Genomic DNA, 26,705 nt, shown 5'->3' on the forward strand with positions numbered 1-26,705 from the left:
TCCGAGATGGCTATCTGCTAATGGATTCACAACCTTCAAACCATCAGACAGCCTAATTCGTCTAAGAAAGGCTTTCTACTTAGGAGCACGCCAGACAAAAAAAGCAGGGCTGTGCACAGGTGGATTTCCCTTCGGGGGCCCTGTCTCCCCTCCCCAAATCTTGCCCCAAATCCCAGCCAGCTGGGACGTGGCTTGCAGGGCTCCCAGCGCCGTGCAGGACCAGCTGTATCCTAACCGTGTGAATCTTCCCGCAGCCTCTCGAGCAGGTTCTGCAGGCCACACCGACTCCTGCAGCCCAGCTGGCAAGATCCAGGCTCGCTCGGTGAAAGCCGGGCTGTGCACAGCTGCAGGGGCTGCAGCAGCTGCAAGGCGCACACCTGGAGCAAGCTGCTGCTTTGCTACCCATGGGCATCCGAAACAGGGCTAAATTTTGAGAGAAAGTCTCACTGAAAGCCACAGCGTGACTGGGTGAGCCAGAAACTCCTTTGGGAAAGCTCCTGTGGCAGCAAACCTGGTTTGGGTACAGCCTAATTCCTAAATTTCCTCCTCATCCACACGCCCAGCAGCTGGCACAGCCCGGTGCCACAGGAGCAGCCCCTGCAGCGAAGGTTTTCCCATCCTCTCCTCTCAAGCCCTGGTACAGCTGAGAGCTCTCCGAGCCTCTTGCATCACCTGCCTGATCTGAGGAAGGTGCCAAGCACGCGGTAAACAAGCCGGCATTTCTGTAAAATCACGCGGATATTGAACCCGGGAGTTTCACACGTGGGAATTAACAATGGTCAGAGCTAAAGCCTGTTTTATCCGCCGGCTTTAGGTGACAGGGCTGCTTCTAAATCCGTGCTTTACCACTGGGAAGCTCTGCGTTTCAAGGCTGCTTGGGAAGTTTTTGGGGATTCCGGGCGTATGAAGAGATGCAAAAAAAAAAAATCTGCAGGAAGGACTTGAAAGGGGTTTACTTCACAACTCCTTCCTGGAGGGAATGAGCTGTTTACAAATCTCCCAGATTAACAGCCTTCTAACTACCCACTTGGGGCTAAATACAAAGGGAACTGGTCGTGCAACTTCACCAGCAAAGTAAAAATATCATTAGCTGGGCCTTTTAGGTCTCTTCTGACCTCCCTCTCCTGGCAGGCCAAGCACCTTCCCTAAGGACATTCGGTAACTGGAGGCTTAGAACAGCAAAACTCCCCAGCCCCAGACTGTTAATTGTAACTAAATTAATTTATGGGGTGTTGGTTCCCCCCCCACAACGAGATAAAACGTTAAACTAAGACCTGGCCGTCAGGAGAAGGCGTTTGGCCATAATTTGGGTAAACGTGGACAGTTCAGCACCAATTATTTCCTTGGATAAGCCACAAGGCCCCTGTCAACACAGTAGTACTGTGATTTGGGACGTGGGATTCATAACCCCACATGAAGGGACAATCCTGGTCCATGTCCTAGTTACCTACAGCTGCTGACACCTGAAGCTGAGGGAGCTTTCACTGCGAGAACCCAAACATTTACAAGGGGTTCTCATCCAGCAGAGCTGACAGAGGAGCGAGGCTGTACCTGGACTTCCTGGACCCAGAGGCGGAGTGGGAGACTGAGGCAGACGACGATCTGGAATGAGATCTGGAGAGAGACCGAGACAAGGACCGAGATCGGGAGCTGGATCCGCTGTAGCTGCTGGCGCTGCCGCTGATGCTGCCGCTGATCGTCCGCCTGCAACACAGCAAACCACAGCCTCAGCCCATGCGGCCAAACGGGGCGAGAAGGAACCCTTTAGGGACAGTTCCACCCATGTCCTGAACCCTCTGAAAGGAGGGTGCTCTGCAAATGTAATCGGTTCAGGTGTTGTTCCCAGCACTGCTTCCCCAATCTCTTTTCTGAGCTGCAGATGTTTTATGCAAGACTGAACAACGCTCATCAGAGCCAGACAAAGAGGGAGCTGAAGGCTCCTTAGTCCCCTAGTGATGCCAGGAGCAAAAGGTTCCTACAAAGAATTGCTCTTTTGGGACTACCTTGTATTTCAGGCTCTGTAAATAACCATGTATGTTTTTTTGAGTAACACACCAGTGCTTGCAGATGGAGCTGTCTTGTTGTTTGTGCAGCAAGAACGCAGGGCAGTGGAGGTGGTGCGGGTACATGCAAAAAAAAATAATAAAAAAAAACCAAAAACCAAGGCTGGAATAAAAATATAAAGGAAAGTCACATAAGGCATCCACCATGATTAGCTGTTTGAAGTGAAACAAGGTAGAACTGAAGGAGTTTCTATGGAGAAGAAATTGTAACTGCTCAGCCCCAGGCCTTTTCTTCAGCTACTGGGAAGACAAAGGAGAGGTAACCCCATGCAAAATGAAGAATTGACTCCAGATGCTTCCAAAAAGCTGAACAGAAAATGGATTTACAGCTCCCTGCAAAACACACTGATCAAAAATACCATGCAGTGCTCCATGAAAAGCAAGGTATGCCTTACTGCAGGCACAAAACAACCTCAGACTCCTCACGTGCTCATGATAAGGACATCTGCGTTAAATTTGGGCTGCGTTTTACTTCGTGTCCCCCAAATTGCTGCTCCCACAGACTAGGCAAAGCAAGCAGCACGCCGCTATGTCAAATCCTGCAGCCTACGAAGGATGCACGAGGAGTTTCAGCTGCGTTTAGCTGACTCAGAGCCTCTCCAAGAACAGGCAACGCTACCTGCATCTTCTAAACACAGACTGGTGGCTTGAGCCCAATAACCACATTTGCATCCAGACAAGTGCTCCTTGTCTGCAAACTATCAGGAGACGCTCTCATTTCAAATGCAAAGGAACGAGAAAGAGACAACGGAAACAATTCGAGGACAGCCAGAACGAGTCTCTTGAAACGTTCAGACCAGTCGCACAGGATGAAGCCAGGAAGAGAAGCAGGGCAGGGGAGCCAGCAAGCTGCACGCCGGGCTCCGAGCACATCACAGAGCTCCTCGTCTCCTCCAGCTGCACTGCTGGAGGCCGATGAACCAGCTCCTGGACCACACAGGAGAAATAAACACCTCCTGCATCCTAGCACGTGTAAACAGGGCCCAAATCCTGACCCTCCAACGCGTCCGATCTGTTCTCCAGGCCAAACACGCCTTTGCCTCCTTGCTGCTCAGCCTCCACAAGCAGCTGCTCCAAAATAGGCCTTTTTTTTTTCTTTTTTGCACTGCCTTTTGGTCCATTTAATGCATTCCACCTACTCCATCACCCAGCCCTTTAGAGACAGGAGCCGTTTGCTGTGGGGCAAGACACTGTTGGTCACCCCAAACCTCCCCCTCTCTTCCCACTCCCTTCCTGCCCCAGGAAAATGACTTTAACATCACGAGTCCTTGGGACTGGTACTCCAGAGAGAAACCCAGGGCTTGCTCCATCTTCCAAAGCTCACTCCACCCCGCTGCTTTCTTACCTCCTGGGTGGAGTCCTCGTCTGACGTTCCTTCCTTCTTGCCTCTCTATTATCCCCTGGTTTGGCTGGCTCTGGTGCAGCTGTTGTAATTTTAGCGAGCGGCTGAGGGACTGGAAGGGCAGCTAGTTTCTTCACAGATTTTTCACTACAAAAAAAATCAAACATTTGCATGGGCACGATCAAATTCAGCAGATTACAGAAAAACAGGCATTGCCAAAAGTGATAAAACACACTCACACTTGGTGCTGACCCATCAGCTACGATTACTGTAGCTACAGACACTTGAAAAGAAAGCTTCTGTCACAAACCACTCTGAAATACCACAGGTTCACTGAAAGGGATTTGTTTCCACTATTCTAAACCAAATCACCTCTCCAGGGACAAGTTCCTATAGAACAGCCAGTTTTGGGTAAGTTTCCTACTTGCAAATCAACTCATGAAGCAGACTGTGCAGAGCACTGTTGTTTCTAAGCCATTTGAGTCTATACTTCTTTATCCAAAAGGCATATTTCTACTTAAAATCTGTCAATCAGGCCTCAAAGTCAAACTGCACGTGGTTTATGCAAAAAATGCTCTCTCCCCTCACTCAGATTTGCAAGGTGCAAAGGAGCACACGCGTGGAGATGTCCCTTTGACCTGTCCCTGGCTTGCCTTACCCTGCAGAACAGCGGACGGGTGAGCACTACGCAATGTTCTTGTGACTTTATACGGCACCCACCATGTGAGATGGGAATTACTGGGGAGCTGCTCACTTCTGGGGCTCAGAGCACTCCAGCCTCCAGTCTCCGGGCCGGTTACTGCTCAGCATTCCCTGCAGTGATGTCACACCTGCTATTAAGCGGGGAGGAGGCGGCTGTCTGCATACTAAAATAGAGACTGTTAATTCCGCCTCTCGTGTTGAAGAATATCTGGATCCATCCCCTGCAGAGCACGCGATTAAGTACACGCGATGTTACGTGGCTAAACCAAGCCCCGTGCCGGTGCAGGCTGCTGGCTGGAGCTGTGTGTTACCAAACCAGCACCGCAATGCACACTGGAAGGGTGTAAAAACATTGCTGCAGGCAGGGAGCGTGTCCTTAAAGGGTTGACCCCTCTGAGTTAAGAGGAAAAAAAAAAAAAAAAAGCAGGTCAACAAGGTCCAAGAAGCCTGGCGAGGGCCATTGTCCCATATTCCAGAGAATTCAGGGGGATTCCCGTGGTGTAATTCATTTGCAGGTCACCTTAAAAACGGTGACATCACTACGGGGTTGTGACACCCTCCAACGGACCCATAACTTACCGTGCATTACAAGGGTTTGTGAAACAGCAACTTCAAGTATTTAAAAGAGCGGAGGCATAATCTGCTGAACAAACAGTCTCATGGCTACAACGCTGTTTTGATTTGTATCCAATATTAAGAGCAGAGGAGCCTGACCCACTTTGTTATTCTAAGGCTGTGCATTAACTAAAGCCAGGGTAGGTAAATGAATTAAACTGTCGCACAGCTCCTACGTAAGCGTATCTGCACACACACAAAGTGTAAATAGCAAATCGTGTGTGTATTTGAACACGCAGCTCTCCATACGCTTCTTAAGGATACTTGCACAGTTTAACTTGGTTTTAGTTAAGTGAGAGTGCCATCGTTCAATCAGCCACGCAAAGCTACACGCCATTCTACAGAGGTCACGTTTTGCATCTTCCATTTCTTCCTTAAACTCTCAGGCAGGTCAGAAGGGTCTGACTCAGGTCAGGAATTAGGCTGCCGTTTGGAGGCTTTTCTGGGTTGTTATCAGAGCAGACACAAAGCCTTACCCTTTACCAGCAGGTGGTAACAACTCCCCTTTAGCCTTCAGAAGCGGCTTGTGTGGAGATGGTGTTGGGGAAGGAGATGGTGAAGATGAGAAGGACCGTGACCTAGAAAGGAACGAGAGATCACTCAGCTCAGTCTTTGGGGCTGCAGAAGGTTTTCGGTCTCCTCAGCAGTGCACCAAGCCCACAACTCCCTCCTTCGGCTGGTGACTGCATTTGAGGAACTAGTCCCAGTGAGCCTGAGCTTATCCTAGTTTCGTATCTGACTCTGCTGAGAACAACAGGTTGTGTCACCAGGCTGGCGGTAGAAGCAGAAAACAAAAGGAAGAAAATACGGATGGCTGCAAGGAAGAGCCACCCTCAGATATTCCACACCAACACCTGGAGACTTTCTCCATATTCTTTCCTTGGGGGAAATACGTCTGAAGAATAGTCAGTAGGATTTTTGACTTGCAAGTTCAGCATGATCTGCTTCAACTCAGGCTGGAGTGGGGTGGTTGGGGTACCTCAGCCTTCTCCGCTAGAAAACCTAGGTGCTTGTGTCTAGAACAATCCCCACCTGAGCCTCTCCTGGAAAAAACACCTCTCTAAATGAAGCCATGCACTCTCACCAGCTCTGAGATCCACTCTGGCTCTGTGCATTTCAACCCTTAAGAAGTGTCTCCCGTCTAGGGAGCCAGTTCTCCTACTATGCATATTCCAGACTTGGGAAACTGTCTGCAGGGGCAAGGAAGTGGCAGAGTTATAAACATGCCTGCGTTTAATCAGCATGGGACACAGGATTGTTACTTTGAAGTGTCAAGACTATCACAAGACAAAACTGCATGGACTGCTTTAATAAAGAAATGCGATTTGCCTCTTTAAACAGAAATCCCAGTGCTATAGACAAGAGATGCCAACAGCTTCTTCCAACCACCAAATGCAAATGATGGCAATGTTACGCTCAGCCAGGCTCCTACAACTGCTCCTTTAGCACAAGGATGGGAAGCAGCCCAGCCACAGCAGCAGGGTACACGTGGGTGGGAGAGCTTGGGTGGCTGACATCTCCTTCATTCAGCGACCGAAACAACACCCTGCCTTGCAGTCTACCCTATTTAGCTCACACAGGAAAGTATTTCAAATATTTTCTCTCGAGAGCTGGCTATTTGCTTTTAAGTAGCACCAAAAGTAGGTGTTAGGAAGTGTTTGGGACACAGCGTACCGTTACCTGCAAAAAGCCATTACCTGGACCTGCTGCCTGAGAAAGAGCTGTGTCGTGAGGAGCGGCTAGAGTAAGAGCTGTAAGACGACGATCTGGAACGAGATCGGGAGGAACCTGACCCCGAATAGCTGGACGACCGAGAAGAGGACCTGCAAAAGAAGTATTGAAATTCAGTGCCTCTCAAAAAGTCCTGGGAGACCGAGGAACACTCTTCCCAAATTCTCAGATGCTGCTCCAAAAGCTGCCCACCCTCTCCACAAAGGACTGCAGTCTTCCCTCAGTCCCCACCCCATTTTTTTTTTAGAAATAATTCTGTTGCTGCCAGAGCCCTTTGTGCCCTTGAACAGGCTTCCTTCCCTTTAGCTAATGACTTTTCATCCCTTTTTGAGACCTCCTTCCACCCAGTTTTATGGCTTTTCACTGGACAATCCTCCTGCTCGGCTGGGTCACACGTGTAGGAGAAAAGAGGGAAATGAAAGGTGCAGCGAGTCCAGTGAGGGAAGCTATCTGCTTCAGGAGGGCTTTGCTTTATAAGATCCGTATCTTCAATTCGCCGTGTTCCTCATTCCTCTCTGATACATTTTTTCCTCTTTGCAGGAGCTTCAAGTTCAAACGTTTACAGGAAATGGATGCAGCTTATCGCAGAATCATAGAACGATTTGGGTTGGAAGGGATCTTTAAGATCCAACCCCGTCAAGGACAGGGAAAGCCTTCCACTAGACTAGGCTGCAACTCCATTCTCCTAGATTTGTGGTGCTTCCTTCTGAACAGTGGATTTTATCTCCCGTGCTCTGATTTCTGAGACCCCCTGCAGCACTCTAGGGCTCCTGGCGAGCCTCCTTGACCCCAGTTCTCCCCCAGCAGCAGCACGCTCTTCCTGGAGCAGGCTCCCCTCCTCTCCCTAGCACTCCTGGAACGAAGATGCTCCAATTCCTACAGCTTCCAGCTCCTTCTGCTCCTATACAGCTCAGTTCTCATCTAGACGAGCTACGTGGACCTACATCTAAGTCTAATTTCCCTTAATAATTATTTTTCCAAGGACCTGCTCCCCTTCTTACACCTCCTGCTCACAAGAAAGAAGCACACCACGTTCCTGATGCCCTACAAGGCCTGGACGTGACGTGCTCTTCACCATCACTCACCTTGAAGAGCCCGAAGCAGACGCCGACGAAGCGGAGGTTTTTCGGCGCCTGCGCGCGCGGCTGGGCGAGACGGAGAGGCCGAGCTTCTTTTTGGGGGACTTGGACCGGCGCCAGGGGTCCTTCCACTCATCCGCCCTCTTCGACTGCGCGGCGGTAATGGTGGTCGCCTCCTTCTCCTTCTTTGGTGGCTCAGGCTGGCGGCTGGAAAAGAAGAGAGGAGGTGAGATGCTGGGGTTGTTTTTTATGCCACAAGGCCAACAGAAATAGATGTCAGGAATTCATCCTGCATACTCGGACTCATTAAGTCCCACTGCGGGATATACAGCATCATTTGGGGCAGGTAAGTATTAGAACAGCTATTGTTCTATTGGTTAGAAGTGGAGCAACCTAAATCTGCCCCCCAGTGCATTGAAAATCCTGCACAGACCCATGCTGAGGACAGCCTTGGGGCGTGCATCCGAAGCTCCATCCCAACGGAGCCAAGGTGCCGGAAAAAAGCAGCCGGCCCTAAGAGAAGAGCTTCAGCCTGAATCACTTTGAATCACTTTCCTCCAGCTCCCTTATCAGGGCACCACGTGGGGCTGTGTCACGAGCCTCACCCCGGCCAAGGCACGCCGAGCCATTTCGACCCACACGAAGGGGACACCTACCTCCCGGGGGCTGTTTTATCACCGCGTTATTTTATCACGGCTGGACACGTGCTCTCCTGGCTCCTGATAACCATGTTTCTTCCTTCCCCTTCTCGGGGCTCAGGCCGTATTTAACCTGTTTCTTTAACCTCTTTTTTTTTTTTTTTTTTTAAACCCATTCCTTTCATTCTCAGGGCTTCCACTGCCCCACAACCCTCTGAAAAAAAAAAGCAACCAGCGCTAACTTTTCAGCATCCGCACGGGATAGTTCCTTAATGAGTTTCTTCAGGCCCGGGCTTTATCGCATCTCTTATCTACGGATGATTTAACGTGGGTTTTTTCCTCACCCTGACTCTAACCTGCATATGACTGGTCAATTACCTGCTCGTAACCTTCTTCGTCAGGTTTTAGGCAAAGTTTATGCTTGCTTAAAGGTTTATGAAGCCTATTGCGCTCATCAAATTACCCGTATAATTATGCCTTTATTCCTTTTCTCCAGCTAATGAACCCTCTCACTCGGAGGGTTTGGGGGAGGGACAGCACCTTCCAGCCCCGGGTTCAGCCAGTCCCACCCTATTAGTCACGGCACCGTGAAGCAACCACTCCCCGCACGACTTCCTCTACCTTTCGAGATAAAAAAGCAACCTCCAAAGTTTTCTAATAATTCCACGGATTACGTTTCTTGCCGCAATTCGTTTTCAGCAGACGACGGGGTAATTAAAGCCCTTCATTAGCAGCCTCTTCTTCCCTTTGAAGGCTTCACCAGTCCCTAGGGAGCCTCACCACCTCTTGGTTTGGCGCTACCAAAAACCGCCTTAACTCAGCTCAACTCCTTCCACCTCTCACCCCCTGCCAAACCTGCACACGCACGGTGATCTGCTCTTTCCCTGTCTTTCCTGATACAATTCCATCAATTTTACCATTTGTCCCACATTTATCTTCACATACAAAACGCTGGAGGGGAGAAACTCTTCTTTCATGCTCACTGGTCCCACAAATCTCACTCCAGCCCCAGAAGATGCTTCTGAGGGTGACGTAGCAGCGCACGAAATTGCTGACTGCCGACTAAGAGAGCCCCAAGCAGGTTTATGGCTCAGCATTATTCACTGGGATCTGCGTTTAGCATCATCACCCTTTCCAGAGCTGCTCCAACGCACGCCGTGTAACGCATCGCTTGCAGTGGGCTGGTCTCGTTGGCCAGGGTACATCTGCAGCTCCATCTGAGTACCTGATCACGGAGGAAGACCATGATTCCAAACACTGAGATAGACCTGACCTATTAATTAGACTCTGATAAGGCTGAATAGCCCTCGTTGGGGATGAGAGGGGAAGATGAGGTACAGCCCAGTCACCTGGTGCGAAGCAGCAGCAGCAAGGAGGAGGAGAGCGCTGTGTGAGGATGCCAGCGAGTATCACTAGGCTGTGTCCCTCTCCGGTGTCCTCTCCTGGGGTTTTGGGAGATGCAGGGGGAATATTCTGCTGGCACAGAGGCAGCTCCCACCTCGAGATGTGGGTAAGAATCCTGCAGCAGTTCTCAGAAGGAAAAACCTCCTACAGAATCTCTCTTTCTCTCAAAAAGAGCCCAAATCTGCCCACGTCCACAGCCTGGGTGCCGAGCCCCTGCTCAGACCCCACGTGGGAACAACTCGCGCTTAACTCTAAGGCTTGGAGCAAAGGCAACTCGGAGAGCAAACCTCATTACTCGCACCCATTACCTGGTTTGATGCAATTCTCTCCCGGTGAAGTCACTTTCTGGAGGAGAGCTTTTTTTCCCCGGGAAAACCACAACAGAAAGCCTCCTTTTCTGGATACGCTTTGCCTTTTGACTCAGCAGCAAACACGTCACCTTCCTACAGCCCCGAAAGCGAGGCGCTGCGCGTGTCAGGACATTCTCCAAGTCTTTCCCCGAGAGCTACCCGCGTGCCCGGCACGCAGCATCACCAATAAACTTCTTCAACTTCACTCAAGGGACCCGCATCCGATGCCATTTGGCTCGCCTCCTCCGGTGGAAGTCGGGAGGCAGAATTGAAAGCAAAGCTGAGCAGCTGCCAAGCTCCTCGCCATCTGCCTCCGAGTGATGTCCCGGTGACAGCCCAAACAGTCGGCGTTTCAATCACGTTCAGTGCTGCAGACCGGGTGCACTCGTTGGGGTGAAAGCAGAGGCTGGGAACGGGGCTCACCGAGGAGAGGAGAGCAGGCAGGGAGGTGGCTCAAGCCCAGGGGGCTGCCCAGCATCACACCGAGCACCATCGCGGCTCCTGGTGCTGTGCTGCTGGGGGGCTTTGTGCACGGTTTGATCCCAGGGCAGGCTTCCTCCTCCTCCTCCTCGCTTTCACTCTTGTGACTGGGTCATTTCCACTTCCCGTCCCGTGCTGGATGTGGCACTGCTCAGAGCCAATTCACCTCCTTGGTTGAAGAGGGAGGAAAAATAAAAATCAAGAGCCGGTTTCCTGCTGGGTCAGCGAGTCCAAGTGGCTCACGGTAGGGACTGAACAGCTGCTGGAGCTGGCACAAGGCTAACAGAGGAGGGAAGAAGAGAAACCTTTACTGTTTTGGGGTGCTGAGCCATGAGGTCAGGTCCTGTGCTGTACGAGCTCAGCCTCAGATTAGCACACTCTGCAAACCTGCTGGCAAAGGAGCCGCACGAGACCACGGCACGCGTGCGAACCCAGGGCTCCTTTTTCCCCCAATTCCAACTTTCAGGACACGTAGGAAAATCTTTGAGAACGAACTCCCTAATTAGCTGCATGACATCAGGTTTAAGAGCTACAGAAGGAGGAAAATGGGCTGAGAGGATGGAGTGGGAGCAGCTCTGTTTCCTTGCAGCGCCCGGAGCAGCAGCACCGTGCGTCACCGGGGCACGAGCACGGTCCGCAGAGCGCGGCTATTTCCGACGCCCATTTTGACCTTAAAACAGCTAAAAGCTTTATTTTCCAGAACGGAGACGTTAACGCAGAGTTGGCTGGGGCTCAACTACAGCAATCGAGCGGAGCGCTGGAGCCGAACGCCGCTTTGGCAGCGAGGAGGAGCAGCTCCCGACCGCCCCGTGCGCGGTGCGGCACCGAGGAGCCCGCCAGGAATTCGGAGGGGGAAGCGGAGCCGCGTGGCCGAGCCTTCCTCCTCCTGCTTTTATGCAAATGACGCCGAAGCCTTTCTAATCTCAGCCGGAAAATAGGCTTCCCAGGGAAAAGTGCTTCCTTCCTTCCCCCTCCCGGGGTGACGCCGCCACCCCGGGTAACGCAAACCTTATCGCTGACGTCGGCCTGGCTCCGGGGCTGCTGTTTTGGCCGGCAGCTCCGGCTCGATGTGCTCAGAGAGGAAAGTCCGGCCGTGCTCTCGAGCCCTTTCGTCTCTCGCAGGGAAGCGAGGGTTGTGGCACCGGCACAAGCTTTCCTTTGGTCTCGGTGGAATTTTCCAGAGGAAGTGAACTCGAGGAACGGTTGGAGGCACGGTGAGGGCTCTGTGATTGCTGCAGAATGAGCCCCAGCAGAGCACGTGCACGCGGGCAGATTTTCTGTCTCAGCACAATAAAGTCACTCATCCCCAGTGCCACGTGTCCGGAAAAATACAACAGCCCCCAAAATCACCTACAGCAGGAAATCCTGACCCCTGAATCCAGTGTTCATGCCTACAGCACGGCCACTCGTCCTGGGGAGGTGTGAGCAAAGGTTTTGCTTCTCTCAAGGTGTTTCCATCTCAAGCAGGGTTATCAGTTGCTTAGAAAAAAAAAAAAAAAGAAAAAAAAAAGATTTCTTCAAAGCCTGATGGGGAGAGGCTTTGAAATTAAATAGTGGAGATACAATCTGGAGTATGAAATCATCACAGCGGGCAGATAAACCTATCCGGGATGCGATCTGCCCCGAGGGCTGAGCATTTGACGCCTCGAGAGCCTTCTCCCAGCGGAGGTGCCCGCATGCAGCGATTCTCCCGTCTGCTTTAATAAAACCCAGCGTGTGGGATCTCTCCGGCAGCTCCAACCCCCGAATGCCAACGAAAAACACATTCCTTGAGATCCACATCTGAGTCACTCGATGCCCTTCTTCATCTCGATCTAGGGTTACGAAACCCGGCTCCTTCTGCTGTGGCACAACCTCAGGAACCACGAAGACGAACGAAAACTCCAGGCGACAGCAACGCTCCGTGGAGACCTTCGACAAGCTTTGCTGCTTTGGTTTGTGGAGCCTTTTTTATTATCGCCAGATTCCCAAACGAGCCGGGAGAACAAATAAAAGCTGAGCTAACCAGGCTGCATCGCTCAGGCTGGAGGCTGCGCCGCAGAAAATGGGGATGTAAACAAGTTATTGCAATCCCTACCTGCACAGCATCACCTCGCAGGGGCTGCAGATCCCAAGGAGCACACGCAGCAGCACAGACACGTCCTGCAAGCGAGGAGGAGGAGGAGGGAAACCCTTCTGAGCATCGCAGCGCTGAGGAAGGCACGGCAGGGTGGCAGCGTGCAGAGCAGGAGCCCAGGTCCTGCTGAAGAGGACAAACCTCCCTCCAGCCTGGGAAACCCAACAGCCTGGGGCTGCTCGCTTTATTCTCTTACTTTGCTGCACCCCAAGAAGATGCCTGGAGGCCCGGACAGCACTTCTGTGCCTGCTGACAAACGCCACCGTTTCCCTTTGGTAACTTCTCGGGGATTTTTGGACTTATTTGGAGAGTTCCTGGGATCCACGCCTGATCTGGAAGCAGGCAGAGCACACAACTCTCTGCCCAGTCTGCTTTTCCGCCCGTGGCAGGACAACAACCACGAGCAAATAAAGGAGTTAAGAAGAAAGGAGCCAACATTTCCACCAGAAAAAATTAAAGACAAAGTCCACCAGCTGACCAACACCATATCCAGTCGGAGGAGATGCTGTTACAAAGCCCTCTGGAGACCTGCATCTACCTGAACAACAGCGGATTTGTCCCAAATCTCTGCCAAAAGAGCCCGAAGAGCAGATCCAGCGGCTCTGGTGGTGAGGGGGAGACCACCAGAAGCTATCGGGATAGGCGATAACGACCCCAGAACACCCAGAACTACAAATTCGTCCCTGAAACAAGTTCAGTCGGTTCGTGATCTCCCTCTCTCTCTCTCTCACACACTCATGAATCACTCCATTTGCATTCCCTTCTTTTTGCCACTCCTTTATCTAATCAGCCTCCATTCTAACACTTTCTAACTTGCAAGCCCCGGGTAACCTGCGCTCATTGATTTGAGATTCCAGGTTCTCCTGCTCATTAAGGCGCTCACCCCGGGGACTAATAACGGCCTATTACAAAGGCAACGTGAACTAGCTTGAACAAGAAACCCAGGAGCTCTCCGAAAAGGGACCGCAGCCCTTCTGTCCCAGGGGCTGCAGCATTTGGTGGCATCTCAGGGGCTATCCCCACCTCGGGAGAAGCCGGGCAGAAGCAGAGGGCTCCTTGCTGGAAGGGTTTTCTGAAGGACTCAGGATCTGCTGCCCTTTCTGACATTGCTTTTAATTTGACAGCGTCCCTGCTTGCGAGGGTTATTTTTATTTTTTAATAGCTGCCTAAGTGCACTCCATCGACAGCCTCTAACCCAGCCGAGGCAGATTTCCTCCCGAAGGAGTCCAGGAGGCTCAGCAGGACGTGCTCCCAGCGGGATGCTGCTCCTTGCCCTGCAGCTTCACAGCTCCCCTCACCTCCTCTTCACCCTCTGGGATGTCTCTGAGCTCAACAGCCTCCTCCTCGCCCCACCTGGGACTGGCACACGGCAGATTTTGGACCCCATATCAGGCGCCCAGCCCAAGTTAGCCCACCTGGAGATGGTGTTCAGGTCAGGCTGTAGGACAAACCTCCTCAAGAGCTGGACATCACCAAATTCTCACCGTAATTTGAATGAAGGTGCACTTTGTCAAGCTGCTTTTAAGCCCAGAGCACAGCACCCCACGCATGGAAAACCCAGTGCTTCTCAGAGGGGAGGAAGAAACCGAGATCCATCTCAGCACCCCGGAGCACAGGATGGTCTCCTCTCCTTTTGCTTGGTCAACCACGACCTCGTGCTACCCGCAGCAGGGCACGATCCTGCCGCCCCGGCCAGTGGGTCTGAATCCTCAGCCCCCCTCGGTGCTTTGGCAACAAACCCAAGCCACACGACACCGAGTACGTTGCTTCATGCCCTGCTGAAACGCTCAGATTCACCGGGATGATGACGGGATAAAGCCCTGTGCAGCAACAGGAGGATTAAAGCTGTTATTTCTGCGGGCAGGGTCACAGCCCCAAGCCAGCAGCTCCCCAGATGCATCCAGCGCTCGGGTCAGAACACCCCGTACTGCCCCAAATCCCCTCCGACAAGGCGCTCCGTGCCAGCTCTCTGCCCCCAAAACGCTTTGCACAACAGCGAACGACAGCGGCGAGATAAAGAGGCAGAGCAGAAGTTTGGCACTCAGCAAAATCAGTCACAGCCCGGGGCACCAGAACTCGTTCTGGGGATGGGGAGCGCGGGGCCAGACAGCCGCCTTATCCCTCGGATCACAAGGTGTCCCGGCTTGTCTAAGGGTTCGATGCCTCGGGAGGGAGGAGGAGGAGGAGGAGGAGGAGGAATGATTTTACTAGCGCTGCAATCTCGGGTTGTAAACTTCTTGGAGAGCTCGTCTTGGGAAAAAAAAAAAACAACCCGCAAACAACAAAGCACAAAGCGGCAACTGCCTGCTCCTTGCACCAAAACCTGATCCTTTTGTGACAATCCCACTCAAAGCCCCAGATCTGCAGCCTCTTCTCTTAAAGGACGGAATGAAAAACATTTGCCAGGCTTTGTGGTGCGTGTGTGTTGTTAAATCCTGATCCTCCCCACCTGAAGCAAAGAGCCACGCACCAAGTCCTGCTCTCTGCTGTTCTCAGCCCTAACTCTGTTGTTTAGAGCTCCTACGCAGGCAGCCCGGTGATTAGGGCCATGATTAGGGCCATGATTAGGGCCGTGCTCAGCTCTGTGATGCCTCCTGGTTGCAAAACCCCATGGAGCAGTGCTCCAGCAGGGCAGGAAGCAGTCGGAGGAACACGAAGGGTGCTGGTGTGTGCCAGCCCCTGGCACCATAACGAGGGCACCTCGGGGGCTGGACCTGCCAAAAATTGGGATGCGGTGATTGGGGAAAGCACAGAGGCTATAAATAGAGCTGCAGGTGAGTGTTGTGCCACCGTGGTGCATCCTGCTACCTGGGGAACACAAAAACAATGGCAAATGTTTTATGCATTAAGCAAATTCGGGAGCTGCTGGATGCCCGGGTGCCTGAAGTGAAGCTCTGCAGCCAGCCCAGCAGGAAGGGGGCTGGAGGAAAGGTGAGGATCCTCCAGCACCTCGAGCACAGAGAGGTCTGCAGCCTGTCAGAACGGTTGTGTGGGACAAAAGCACGCTGCCCAGGGAGCACCGACCCTGTAACTGTGATAAAAGCTTTGGGGGAATAGGGAAACACGAAGTGTGGGATGAGGGGATGTCTTCGCCAAGGGAAATATCAGCTGAATTGTCAGCTCCCTATTCAACATCCAGAAATACAAGTGCTCCTCGCTGCCAGCTTTTGCAACGGCACAAAAGAAGCCAAAAGAAAGTCCTGCGTGTGCTCTGCCTCCCTCCTGGCTCTCTGCCTGGCCCTACAGGCACACCTGCTCCGGCCTTACAGCACAGGTTCTCGATGATCTGGGGAAGACCAGCAGAGTTAACGACTCAAGAAGCAAAGAGGCGTATCGAGAACTTGTTAAATTACCAAGACTTGTCTTCAGAAGGCTGTTCTGGAGAGACAAGAGGCACAAGTTCTTCCCCACAGCCCTCCCCGTGACCCAGGTGGCAGGGGGAAGGAGCAGCCCCAGCCCTGCGTGCGGCGATCCTGGGCACGGTGACGGCTTGTGACTGCCAGGCAGCTGACGTCGCTCTCCCCATCAGCATCATGCGGGTCTGGGCAGCGAAATCTCTTCCATCACCGACCCAATGAGAGCAGAAAGCCACAGTCAAGGTGTAATTAAAGCGCACAAATTACGGCTGTAAGTGAAGATGGTAATTAAGTGTAGTTCCCCATCTTACTGTAAGCATTGTGCCACGGTTACTGCACCGGAGCGCTCACGAGACACAGTCAAAGTGTTCTGGAACTGGGACTTCCTCTTGGAAAATAAGGGTCACCATCAAACACCGGTTTTCCCATGTAGGATTACAAACAAAAACCCTGTGTCAGATCCAAGACTAATCCCTTTTCCCACCTGAAACCACCCAGATCCACGTGGCATCTTGCTCCAGGCCTTCTGAGCCCTGCTCATCCTTAAACCAGGCTCTTCCTCGTGTTCCTATTTCCCACTCTCCTCCAAGCCCCGGGAAGCAAAACACATCATCCAGAAGGGAAAAAAAAAAAAAGCATCATCCAGAAGGAAAAGCTCCAGAGTCCTGGGAAATGCCTACCCTACAGCTCCTCACCCCAACACACTTCTGTGCACACTATCAGAAGGCTCCATCTGCTTTTGGTTCCTAAGGTACCAACGTTGCTGATCTGCTTTCCTGATGTGTTTTAGCAGGGAATGTGATGCTTTTCCCTGATTCTGAATCAAAAGGTGCTCAACATTAGGAATTCCCATAAGACAAGTTCCATATTCAACTCTGGTATTTACATGATGCTTCACAACACGCCTCACGCACAGCCCATTAAGTCACTGTACTGGAGGAACCAACACAGAAAACATGATGTGTTTTTGGAATTCCTAGGCTTTTAGTTCGTCTGGTTCAATTTTCTCTTTCAAACAGGCCAGAACAAGGATTTTCAGAAAAACTGAACAAACTGAGGCAGTCAGAGGCAAGAAACCTAACTCCATACCCCAATTCCATCCTAACACCGGGCTGAAATTGGTTTCAAGACAAAATCCGTTTACCTCTTCTAGTCCCATTTAGGAGTTTTATTTAATGAGACTCCAGATCCTTTTGTTATCCACAGACTCCCAAACCAGCCCTGGTTCCTGTCAAAGGGCATTTGTCAAGGCTGCAAAGAGCCAGCACCATCTGCAGGACTCCCAGCTGGGGCCTCGGCCAGCCTTCCACCATGCCCTAACCCCAAGGGATCGGGGACAGGCTGAACATCTCCGTCCCTCGGGGACTGACACGGCCCTTTCAGCACCAGGTTACGCTCCCTGCTTCTTATCTGATGCTTTAGCTCCACTTAGTGGCCAGCAAGGCTCACGTAAAGCATCACCTTGCTCTCCAAACTACAGCTCGACTGAAGAGCTGCGGATAATCGGGGTCTTCTCCATGGATGTGCACGAACCTGGATCCGCAGCTCCATCAACACCAACCAAAACAAAGTCAGACCCGAAGCCAGCACTTACCTCGGTAGCAGCGGAGACCGGGGCTTTGGTTTGTCCTTCTCCTTGTCACGCTCCCTGTCCCTGTCCCGGTCTCGGTCTCTGTCCCGGTCCCTGTGCTGCCTGTCTTTTTCATCTCTCTTCACTCGCTCCCTCTCGCGTTCCCACTCTTCTTTCCTCCGCTGGCGCTCCTTGTCGCGCTCGCGCTCCCGTTCCCGTTCTCTCTCCCTCTGGCGCCGCTCCCGCTCCCGTTCCCTCTCCCTTTCTCGTTCCCTCTCGCGTTGTCGGTTTTCTCGTTCCCTTTCCCGTTCTCGCTCTCTTTCCTTTAAAAAGAGAAAAGGAGAAATCATTGCAGCATTGTGGTAACATCCAAAAGCGCAAGGTTTCAAAGTCGCAGACTTAAAAGCAATCCCATATTCCCTCCCGCGTTAGGGCAAAGTGATAACCCCAGAGCTCGTTCCATCGCTGTTTCCTGAGCAGAGAGGAGCTGGGGAGGATCAAAGCACCACATCACATTCACCCCGGTTATAATTTTCAAAGGCAACAACAGTCTCCAAGCCTAGTTTTGCTTATTATGCCCGTTAAAGGAACGTGTTGATGTTTACACGTATTTACCCGTAGTGTTCATCATGCTTATAACCAGCTAATTAATTTTACAAACAAGCAAGGTGACAATAATTGATACGCAGCAACAGTCGGGACAGGCTTCTGCACACCAGCAAAGCCTTACAGCAAAAAGTCAGCCACCTTTTTAGGGATGCTACTGAAGAGCTTACCAACGAGCAGGATTTATTCCTTCTGACACTGCTCTCAAGGCACAACAGCTTGCGTGAGGGCAGAAAGGGGAGGGAAAGGGTTCCAAGCCCTATTTCCATGGAGCCCTGCACCTCACAGCAGTGCCTGACTGCACCTGGGATTTCGGCAGCCGGGTGCTTTCCTCGTCTGACTCAAAGCAACTCACGAGCAACTCCTCCAGCAGTGGGCAGACGTGCAGGAGCCTCCGCCTGTCCACATCTAATCCCTTCCTAGGAACCACCGAGGAACCCGTTCTCCGCTCAGATCATTTCCTGGAGGCTCCCGCCCTCCCCCAAATTTCCGAGGAAGGCAGCACAACGGCCTCATGTTCAGAGCAGCAGCCGGGGCACGTATCACTCAAGGTTTAGCTACCTGGAGGATTTAGATTCAGCAGCTTGGGCATAGGAGAAAAATCCTAAATGAGCTGTGCTGGAAACGGGCTGAGCACCTGGAAGAAAGCTGAAAGGGAAAGCGCGGAAGGGGTGTTATTACCTTACTTACTCTGTAGTTACGGTACGGGTCTGGGTCTGTGTACTGAACCCTGAAATTCTCATACTGCCCACCACGCCAGAACCGTTCTATGTCATAGTCATAATAGGGATCTGCATAGGGGTCAAGCCTACAAGGAAAAAGAGGGAAGGTTAGAAAGGGAAATCGACAAACGCTCCGTGTTCTAGGTCAGGCCTTAAGTCACTGCCCTGACAGGAAAACCCACGTTCAGGGGAATAGGACCATGGAAAGTGGTGCGTTCCCTACATAGCCCAAACAGACAGAAATGGTCTTTTTTTAAATGAAACTTATCCGAGAAAAATCACAACCCTTTCTGGATAAACACAAAAAGGACTGACCACACCCAGCCTTCAAATCAATGCGGTAAAAACGCAGAAACATCGATTGCTTTTTACCAGCTGCTTCCAACGCAACGGAACCCGTTTTGCCCCATTGATTTCGAGCTGCATTTTTGTGGCCCTGCACACAGAGCTACCTCAGGCTCCCTCCCAGGGGAACAGCAGGAGCAGGACACAGCCAGCTCCTGCTCCTCTGCCACCAGAGGTGAGGGGCACGTCCCAGCGCTGGCTGGAAAGGAAACAAAATGCTGCTGAGCCTTCTGGTGCAAGAAGTTGGGCTTTGGGGGCAGGCTTGGCCCCAAACCTGAGGTTGCTCCATGCACTGAAGGTACCTGCAGCTGATATTCTCCAGTGGAAAACAGGCTCCGGCCCCCAGCATGCACACGACACACCCTAAGTGCACAACCCTAATTCCTCTTGGGGAGGAAGAAGGTCTAAAACCCACCCCCTAAATGTGCAACGTGTCCTCCGTTTAACCCCTTCTGTTAGGGTTATTTGAGGTTTTTAATTCACGGACCCGACAACACGCAATCCCTGCCAGCCACCTGGAGTGAAAACGTCAGACCCGCTGTGAAGACGGGGAGGTGGGGACGGGGAACAAGAAACTTCCAGGGCCACAGAATGGCAGGGGCAGAACTGAGATCATAAAGCGAGCGCTCCCAGCTTGCAGATTATCTGCAACGAGGCTTGACTCGTGAGCATGGGAAATAAACGGCCTGCTTTTGCACCCCAAGTGCCAAATAATCCAAACGAGGCCGAGATGGGAGAGCTGCCCAGCAAGTCAAGTGGCTACCCATATTCCTTTCGATGCTTTTAATATTTCCACTTCGCTGTCTGAAGCGATAAGCCAAGGGGAAGCGTGCCAGGAACTGCCAATGCCTAATTCAGCCACAACCCCCTGATGCCAACCACGCAGCAATATAGACTCAGCGACATCAGGTGTTCAAAAAGAGAAAAAGTCTCGAGCTACACCAAAAAGGAAGCTTTTACTTTTCAACCCAGCTCAAATCCGAATCGCCCTACTCCCTTCCTCTGACGTTTGGGGACTTTCTGTTCATTTAAACAAGCGCCCCTGCTGTGCTTTGGGACAGTTACTGATAACTCGGTGCTTAAACCCTCAGGTGAGTAATTGGTGTCACCCCAAAAATCAAATCCAGCCGTCCTGTCAATACACTGCCAGCCACACCTGACGGGGCAGCTGTCTGTGGCCTAGGAAGTTTTAAGAGGTGCGATGGAGAGAGGAAAGGGAACACTTTCGTACGGTTGCAACAGTACCGGAATCAAAGACCTGCTTACCCATAGTTAATGTTTTCTTTGATGTCCACCTCCCTATAGTTTTTCAAAAAAGAAAAAGGGATTTATGAACTATTCAGACATCTGCACAGGTCACAAGACAGTCCTGAAAGCATTTAATTAACATTCCAGCTCAACCACCAGTGCTTAGCTTGCTGCAAGGTGTCAACCCATGCGTAATGTGCATGAGAAAAATCACTATTTCTATAGTGTGCAGCAGTAACAGCTTTGTAACTTTTGCCTCTTTGCACAATTAATTTATTTTAATGCCACAGCCTGTTTATGCATACAGATTCCTCAATTTTCAGAAATTTCATTTGTTTGCTTACTTCTGCTTAACACTGGCTACATGCAATATAACACTTTTTTCTCAACTGTATGAAAAAACAAAGCCCTAGACCTAAAAAGACAAATTGTTACGACTGTGAGGCAGTGGCATAGAACAGGCAGAAGGCTCACTGAAGATGCTGGTTTCCATACACAACCATAAACCAGTTAATCCACGTGAGCACTGGTGATAACAAAGCCCCAGGTACAACTGAAAGCCTTCTCAGAGGAACAGCAGACCAAGGCAGAGTGATTTCTACACAGGTAAAAAACATCAGTATGGGGCAACTGCTTTGTTAGAGCCCGCAGAAGTGAGGAGATTGCTTCCTTTTTAAATTTAGGAGTGGAATTGCACTTGAGAGCAAATCAAAGCCTATTGAACAAAAAGCTTAACCTGCTCTTTTGCAGTTTTTTTTTTTTTTTCCATCAATTCTTTCACTCAAAAAGATGGAGCCAAGCCTTGCAGACGCTTTGCTGTGAGTGGAAATATTGCCCAAGTCTGTACGTGCAGGAGGAACAGGGGATGTGTGTGCAAGAGGGAAATGTGCCTTCACCTAACTCCTGCAGAACACAAGCCTCTCTTTTCCATCCCACTTCTTGGCTTGAGAACTACCACGTAAATCTCCCAGAGCTGCCTGATGCCTCCTTGCTCCCGTTTCAGGCCACCTGCCTGCTCTCAATCATGTCAGGAGGGTGGCTGAGGTCTCCACCATTTTACATTTTACCTCCTTTACCCTACAACTTAAGTTTAGGACGCCTGGTTTTGCCCAGGCGATGCCCTAGCAGCTAACAGCTTTGCTTTCTGACCAGTGTCTTACTGAACAGTTTATCTGGGACAGGTCAAGGTGTTTTTTAAGCCCAACTCCTGTGCCAATACCCTTGCAAATAAACATTCAGCTAGCTGCAACAGCTCTGCCCTGAAGCTCTTGGGCACTGAGCAACTTTGCAACCCCAACTTCAGCATTTAAAAACTCTCAGGGATTGGAATAAAAGCACAAAGAGGAAAAAAAAAGTCTGGAGAATGTGCTGGTGTGAGGTAGGTACTATTCAAATAATGTCCTTGAGGGACTGCTGTGCCAGTGATATTAAAGGTAGAAAAGGTGTAAAGACTGCAAAGGGAAGAGAGTGTTTAAGTGGTGTGAGTGGAGGCAGCTCGGGTTTGTAATCGTGTGCAGACTGCTTAACAGGTGTTGTTTCCATTTTCTGAGCTGGGCATTCCTCTGATTTAGAGGCTCAAGTAACCTGAGGACTGCCACACTGCGCTGCACATCCCACCCGTTATCCCACGTAGCAAAAACAAAACTGGCTCTTACGCTGGATCCCTGACATCTCTGGTGATGCGGTAATTCCAGTCACGGAAAAACTCGTTCTCTTTGTCAAATTCACGCTCATCCTCTCCAATAGTCACAGTGAATCTCTTCTCCTCAAAGTCAGGCTCCTGTTCTTTTCTCATGGTAGCCTTTTTTAGTACCTGCCACAAAACAGAAATGAAAGCACTGTTAAGAGAGGAGTTTTCAGAGGCACAGAAATGGATGCATTAAAAATGGGAGAAGCCTCCTCCAAATTCTTCTGCTCAGGTCTTATGAACACGCACGGTAACAGAACGTTCTTGATGCAGGGAGTGTAATTCACTGTTCCGCCAGCTCAGAGCAGCAGCAGACAGGCACTAAGCTTCAAAGATGCAAACCCCACTGTAACGATCAGACACACGGATCCCATAGGTGCAAGAAAAACAGGGGCTGAGGAAAGGGAACTTGGACCAACCTCAGCTTTGTGGAGGGCTCGACTTCAACATCCCTGAACTACCCCGGGCCATGAGCTCTCCCCAGCTCATGCTAACATAAAAACCAGACCTGTGTGCCAGTTCTGTGCAATAACTGCTCCTTGCTGTTTATCACAGTAAGTTAAAAGGCAAAAGGAAAGCTCCTTCAAAATAGGAAGACCCCACACGCTCCAAAAGGAAGCTCTGCTGGCAGTCCGTTTACCTCTTTAGCGTGCCGGAGTCCTCTCTCCCAGGCACTTTCTGTTGGAGGATCTGGAGGGGGTGGAGGTAAGATTTCATCCACGACTGGCCCTCCCTGTTAGAAGAGGAAGAAGACAGACATTCAACATCAGTCCTAAGCAAGCACACGCTTTTGTAAACACCCTTAAGTACTTTGGAGATGCGGCAGCAGCAGGACAGAAGCTAGGACCTGCTTGGAAAATTATTCCCCTCTACTAGGGATTTCAAGATTACCTTTTAAAAATCACGTACCCAACAGATGTATTGAATTTTGCTCAAGTACCAGCCCAAACAAAGCCTTCAGCTCCTCCTCAGGAGCCAAAAGCTTCGTGCAGAAGCCAGGAATTCCCACAAGAGGGATCCATACCCAAGGGTTGGCCGGCATCAGCGGGTGAGGGCCGATAGGTGGTGCGCCGTTTGGGGAGAAGGGCTCAGGCTTGGAGATCAGGGAGTAGTTTCCTTTGTCATTCACCCCAGGGTGTATAAATCGACAGTTCATGCCCCACGTGCAATGACCTGTGGAAATACAGAGTTTGGTTAGATCCCCGTATGCCTGAACACTACAGCAAGAGTTTCTGCAGCCCCACAACCACTCGGAGCCCAAGGAATGATGCTGTTTCAGATCCCCGACCTCTCTTCTCTCTGAATTTGTTGAGCGTTACCCACTTGAATGTTCTTGCCACCCCCAACCTCTCCGAGAGGGCAGAGTCAAGAGATCCAGTCGCAAATGGATGAATGCACAAGAACCTTATTATGGCAGGGAGCAGCAGTGATGGATGCACACACACGCTGTTAAGCAGACACAGTAATAAACCCGTGAGCTCTTCAGGTCGAGTTAAAGACAAACATTTTAAGTCAGAACTCCATCTTTTACAGAAAACAATGCCTCCAACCTGACAGCAAGGAAAACATCACAGCGCGTTCAGAATAAACAGTTCTCCGGTGAGGCACGAAGCACATCAAAGATTTCTCTCCAGCTGCCTCTGTGCTTGCCAGCACAACGCAGGAAAGGAGACGCTGCTGAGGAGGGCAGCAGACAGAAACCTGAAGCTGCTCTGCTCGTTAGTTCAGTCACCAGCACGGCAACACTCGGGGGGGGGCTATGGCAGGAGACAAAGCTAATTCCTGATTTTAATTCAGCTCGTTTTAGAAACAAACCCTGTTTTTTCACCTGGCAATTCACTCTTCAAGCAAGAGACGTTCTGCAGATTTCACGGCAGACAGCCACACCACAAAGGCATCGCTAGCTCTGCTCTCTCGGGCAGTAACACATTGATTTCAGATGGAACAGAGCAGTTAACGCTGCCAAGACCCAAGGAGGAACCTCCCAGATCTCAGCTGGCAAGGCAGCACGTCAGAAACCCGTGCTGCACCTGAGTAAGGAGCACTCAGTCCCTGGAAATGCTCCCCATCGGTCCCAGACGAACCACGAGCTGCTGCTCCCAATCAGAGGTGTGACACCGGCTGCTTTTGTGCTGTCAAATATAATAAGAGCACAAATCCCCTTGCACGGGAGCTCAGCGGCTGCCACGTCCTTTCTCAGTGACTGGCGAACACCTGCCAGGAGAGGTCTGAGTGCTGGGGCTGTCAGACGCCTCCACCAACACCTCTCTCACCGAAATGGCACAGGGAATGACTGCCCTGACATGCTGGGGGCTCTGCTACACGTGTCAGGGTGGCTGCACATCAAAAGCTGCCTTGCTGGAAGGCTTCCCAGCCAGTCACTCAAGCCACGGGACAGATGCAGCCACACGAGGGCTCCTCAGACACAGCACGGATGAAAATCTTCCCTCCAGGTCGCACGTGGACGGCTTCCGAGCTCCCTGCTGGCACTGAGGCCTGCAGGGTGCACGCAGAAACGAGTGTCAACGTTATCTGAACTGATGCCAGCTCAATGAAATCCCGGGGCAGGAGATTCTGCAGCCTGACCTTTGACTCAGGCGAACGCCTCGGTGCCGTGTGTCACGCTGGGGATTGAGGAACAACCAGCTCACCTCGCACAGGGACTTCCCTGTTCCATCATCGCACCAGCACGCTGGGTGTCTCAGCACAGGCAGAAAATTCAGTGCCGGAAGAGGTTCAGGAAGCCAGGTGAGTGCTATCTGATGGTCACAGCGCTGGAAACCCCCCGAGCAATTCCCTACGTTGCAAACGCTACTGACGCAAGGGATGAAGGCTCCACCCTGCTCCCCACCCTTCTTTTAGTTTCCGATTTCAATAAATCGTTCGAGGATGATTGTAAATAAAACAAAGTAAATGAGTAAACATCCAGGGAGGTGGAGCTGGAGGAAGAACTGAGCTATAAGCAGCTCAAATAAGACAATTTCTATAAAACCTGCTGTTTGTGCTAGAGAATTGCAAGGCATCTGTCACAGTCACACAAACTTCAGGGAACGTCTCATTAGGAAGAATCAAAACAAGTAAGAAATCGAATCGGTTAGATTTAAAAGTCTCAAGTCCTTATTTAAGTCTCACGTGCAGTAGGAAATAGGTTATGTGACTTCCTGCCCCCATTTCTTCTTGGCAATCCAAATCCTATTTCAGAATCGTAGTACCTGACACAGCACAGTGCAATCTTTTGGCTTGAAAATAGAAAATAATAATAAAAAAATAACTGGGGCCAGCACGATGCCACATTATTTCTTGCAGGGAAACTATTTCCTATGTCCAATTAAAAAAAAAGTCATCAGCGAATGCCTTTTAATAACTGGGGAAGTAAGCTGGATGCAGAATTAAAAGAAACAATTACACTTTGGCAAGGCGTCAGCTTGCTAAGAAATAACGAGACTTGCCACGTTGGTTTTCCAGGGAATAACATCACAGAACCTCTTTAAGCAACGGCTGGTTATTAAATCAGCCTGAGCAGATTTATTCCACGCTGTTTGCCTTTATTTGCTTCTGCCGGGCTCACCGTACCTGGGCCTGAGGTTTTTTTTTTTGCATATTGGCTCTATGTAAATCCGGCATCTGGCCACCAAGGAACAGAAAGGTGATACCAAGGATGCCTGGGGCAGGGATTGTTGTGTAGACAGCAGCTTAGCAGCTGCAAAACCAAATGAACAAAAACCTCCGGCACCTTTGGTTTTGCTTCCAGCACCACAGCACTCCGTTACCTTTCATGAAGAACCGGCAGGTGGGACGTGGCCTCACTTTTCTGTCGCTGGGATCTTTAACTTCTCCCTCCTCCAGGTCGTCATCCTGGAACAGACAGACAGACAGAGATTTCACCACATGGTCACACAGCAGTCGCTGAAAGCACACCCCGAGGCACAGCATAATGGAAATTCAATAAAAGGCTGTGATAAACACCCCAAACGTGCTGCTATGAACAGGAAAACGGATCAAATTCAGTGCTTCCACGCTGACTGCACAACCAGCAGGTATTAAGAACATCCTGGTGCCATGCACAGACCAAGGGGCATCATTTGCCCCAATCTGTGCTTCCAGGCTCAAAAATGGTGTGGTGGATTAAGATATTGACAGCCTGCAGCTGAGTAAGGCTGCCCGATGGCACGTGGAAGGCACTTAGTGGCAGCTTCACACAAATGAGATGAATTTTGTTACCTTTCCTTCCTAGGGGTGTGCACACCGGCAGCTACAGCAGCTCAGCTGGGCGATGCTGCCGCCCTTCTGAGCCTTCAAACAGCACCGTGGCACCGCTGCTGAGCCCCAAACAATCCCTTCTCTTAATTAATTGAAAATACAGAGCCAAATTCCTGCATACGGGCACTTAATGCAACAAATTGGTACAGACAGGATGCGCTCATATGCTAAATTCTGCTGTCACGGCAGTGAAACACGAAATGCTTCAAGGTTGAGCAGTAATAACCCCATGAGCTCTCCAGGAAAGAAGTGGGATGTATTTCTTCCCTGAACCTACAAATCGGCCCTAACAAGACTCGGTGTTATCCCCACGCAACACGGGGCCAAATTCTGGAAGCTGGAGGCTTCTTCAGAGGTGAAGAACCGCCGGGGACGAGCGTGGATGAACGGC

General features: G+C 51.0%; 1 protein-coding gene across 9 annotated transcripts in view; it reads right to left on the minus strand.

Moving 5' to 3' along the window:
- ZC3H18 (zinc finger CCCH-type containing 18) overlaps positions 1-26,705 on the minus strand; it is a 41,757-nt gene that overhangs the window by 6,891 nt on the left and 8,161 nt on the right. For 5 of the 9 annotated variants that reach the window (XM_068693267.1, XM_068693265.1, XM_068693261.1 and 2 more), the window contains 12 exons: positions 25,825-25,909; positions 23,079-23,227; positions 22,695-22,787; positions 22,023-22,180; positions 20,386-20,418; positions 18,734-18,860; positions 17,471-17,769; positions 7,539-7,739; positions 6,420-6,545; positions 5,199-5,300; positions 3,409-3,552; positions 1,552-1,704 (listed from right to left, as the gene is read on the minus strand). In XM_068693267.1, coding sequence (XP_068549368.1) covers positions 1,552-1,704; positions 3,409-3,552; positions 5,199-5,300; positions 6,420-6,545; positions 7,539-7,739; positions 17,471-17,769; positions 18,734-18,860; positions 20,386-20,418; positions 22,023-22,180; positions 22,695-22,787; positions 23,079-23,227; positions 25,825-25,909 — 1,670 coding nt within the window. The remainder of the gene's footprint in view (positions 1-1,551; positions 1,705-3,408; positions 3,553-5,198; positions 5,301-6,419; positions 6,546-7,538; positions 7,740-17,470; positions 17,770-18,733; positions 18,861-20,385; positions 20,419-22,022; positions 22,181-22,694; positions 22,788-23,078; positions 23,228-25,824; positions 25,910-26,705) is intronic. The other 4 variants (XM_068693263.1, XM_068693262.1, XM_068693266.1 and 1 more) reach the window with 3 other exon arrangements.

The sequence above is a fragment of the Anas acuta genome, chromosome 10, assembly GCF_963932015.1.
Source record: "Anas acuta chromosome 10, bAnaAcu1.1, whole genome shotgun sequence".
In the NCBI taxonomy this organism is placed as follows: domain Eukaryota; kingdom Metazoa; phylum Chordata; class Aves; order Anseriformes; family Anatidae; genus Anas; species Anas acuta.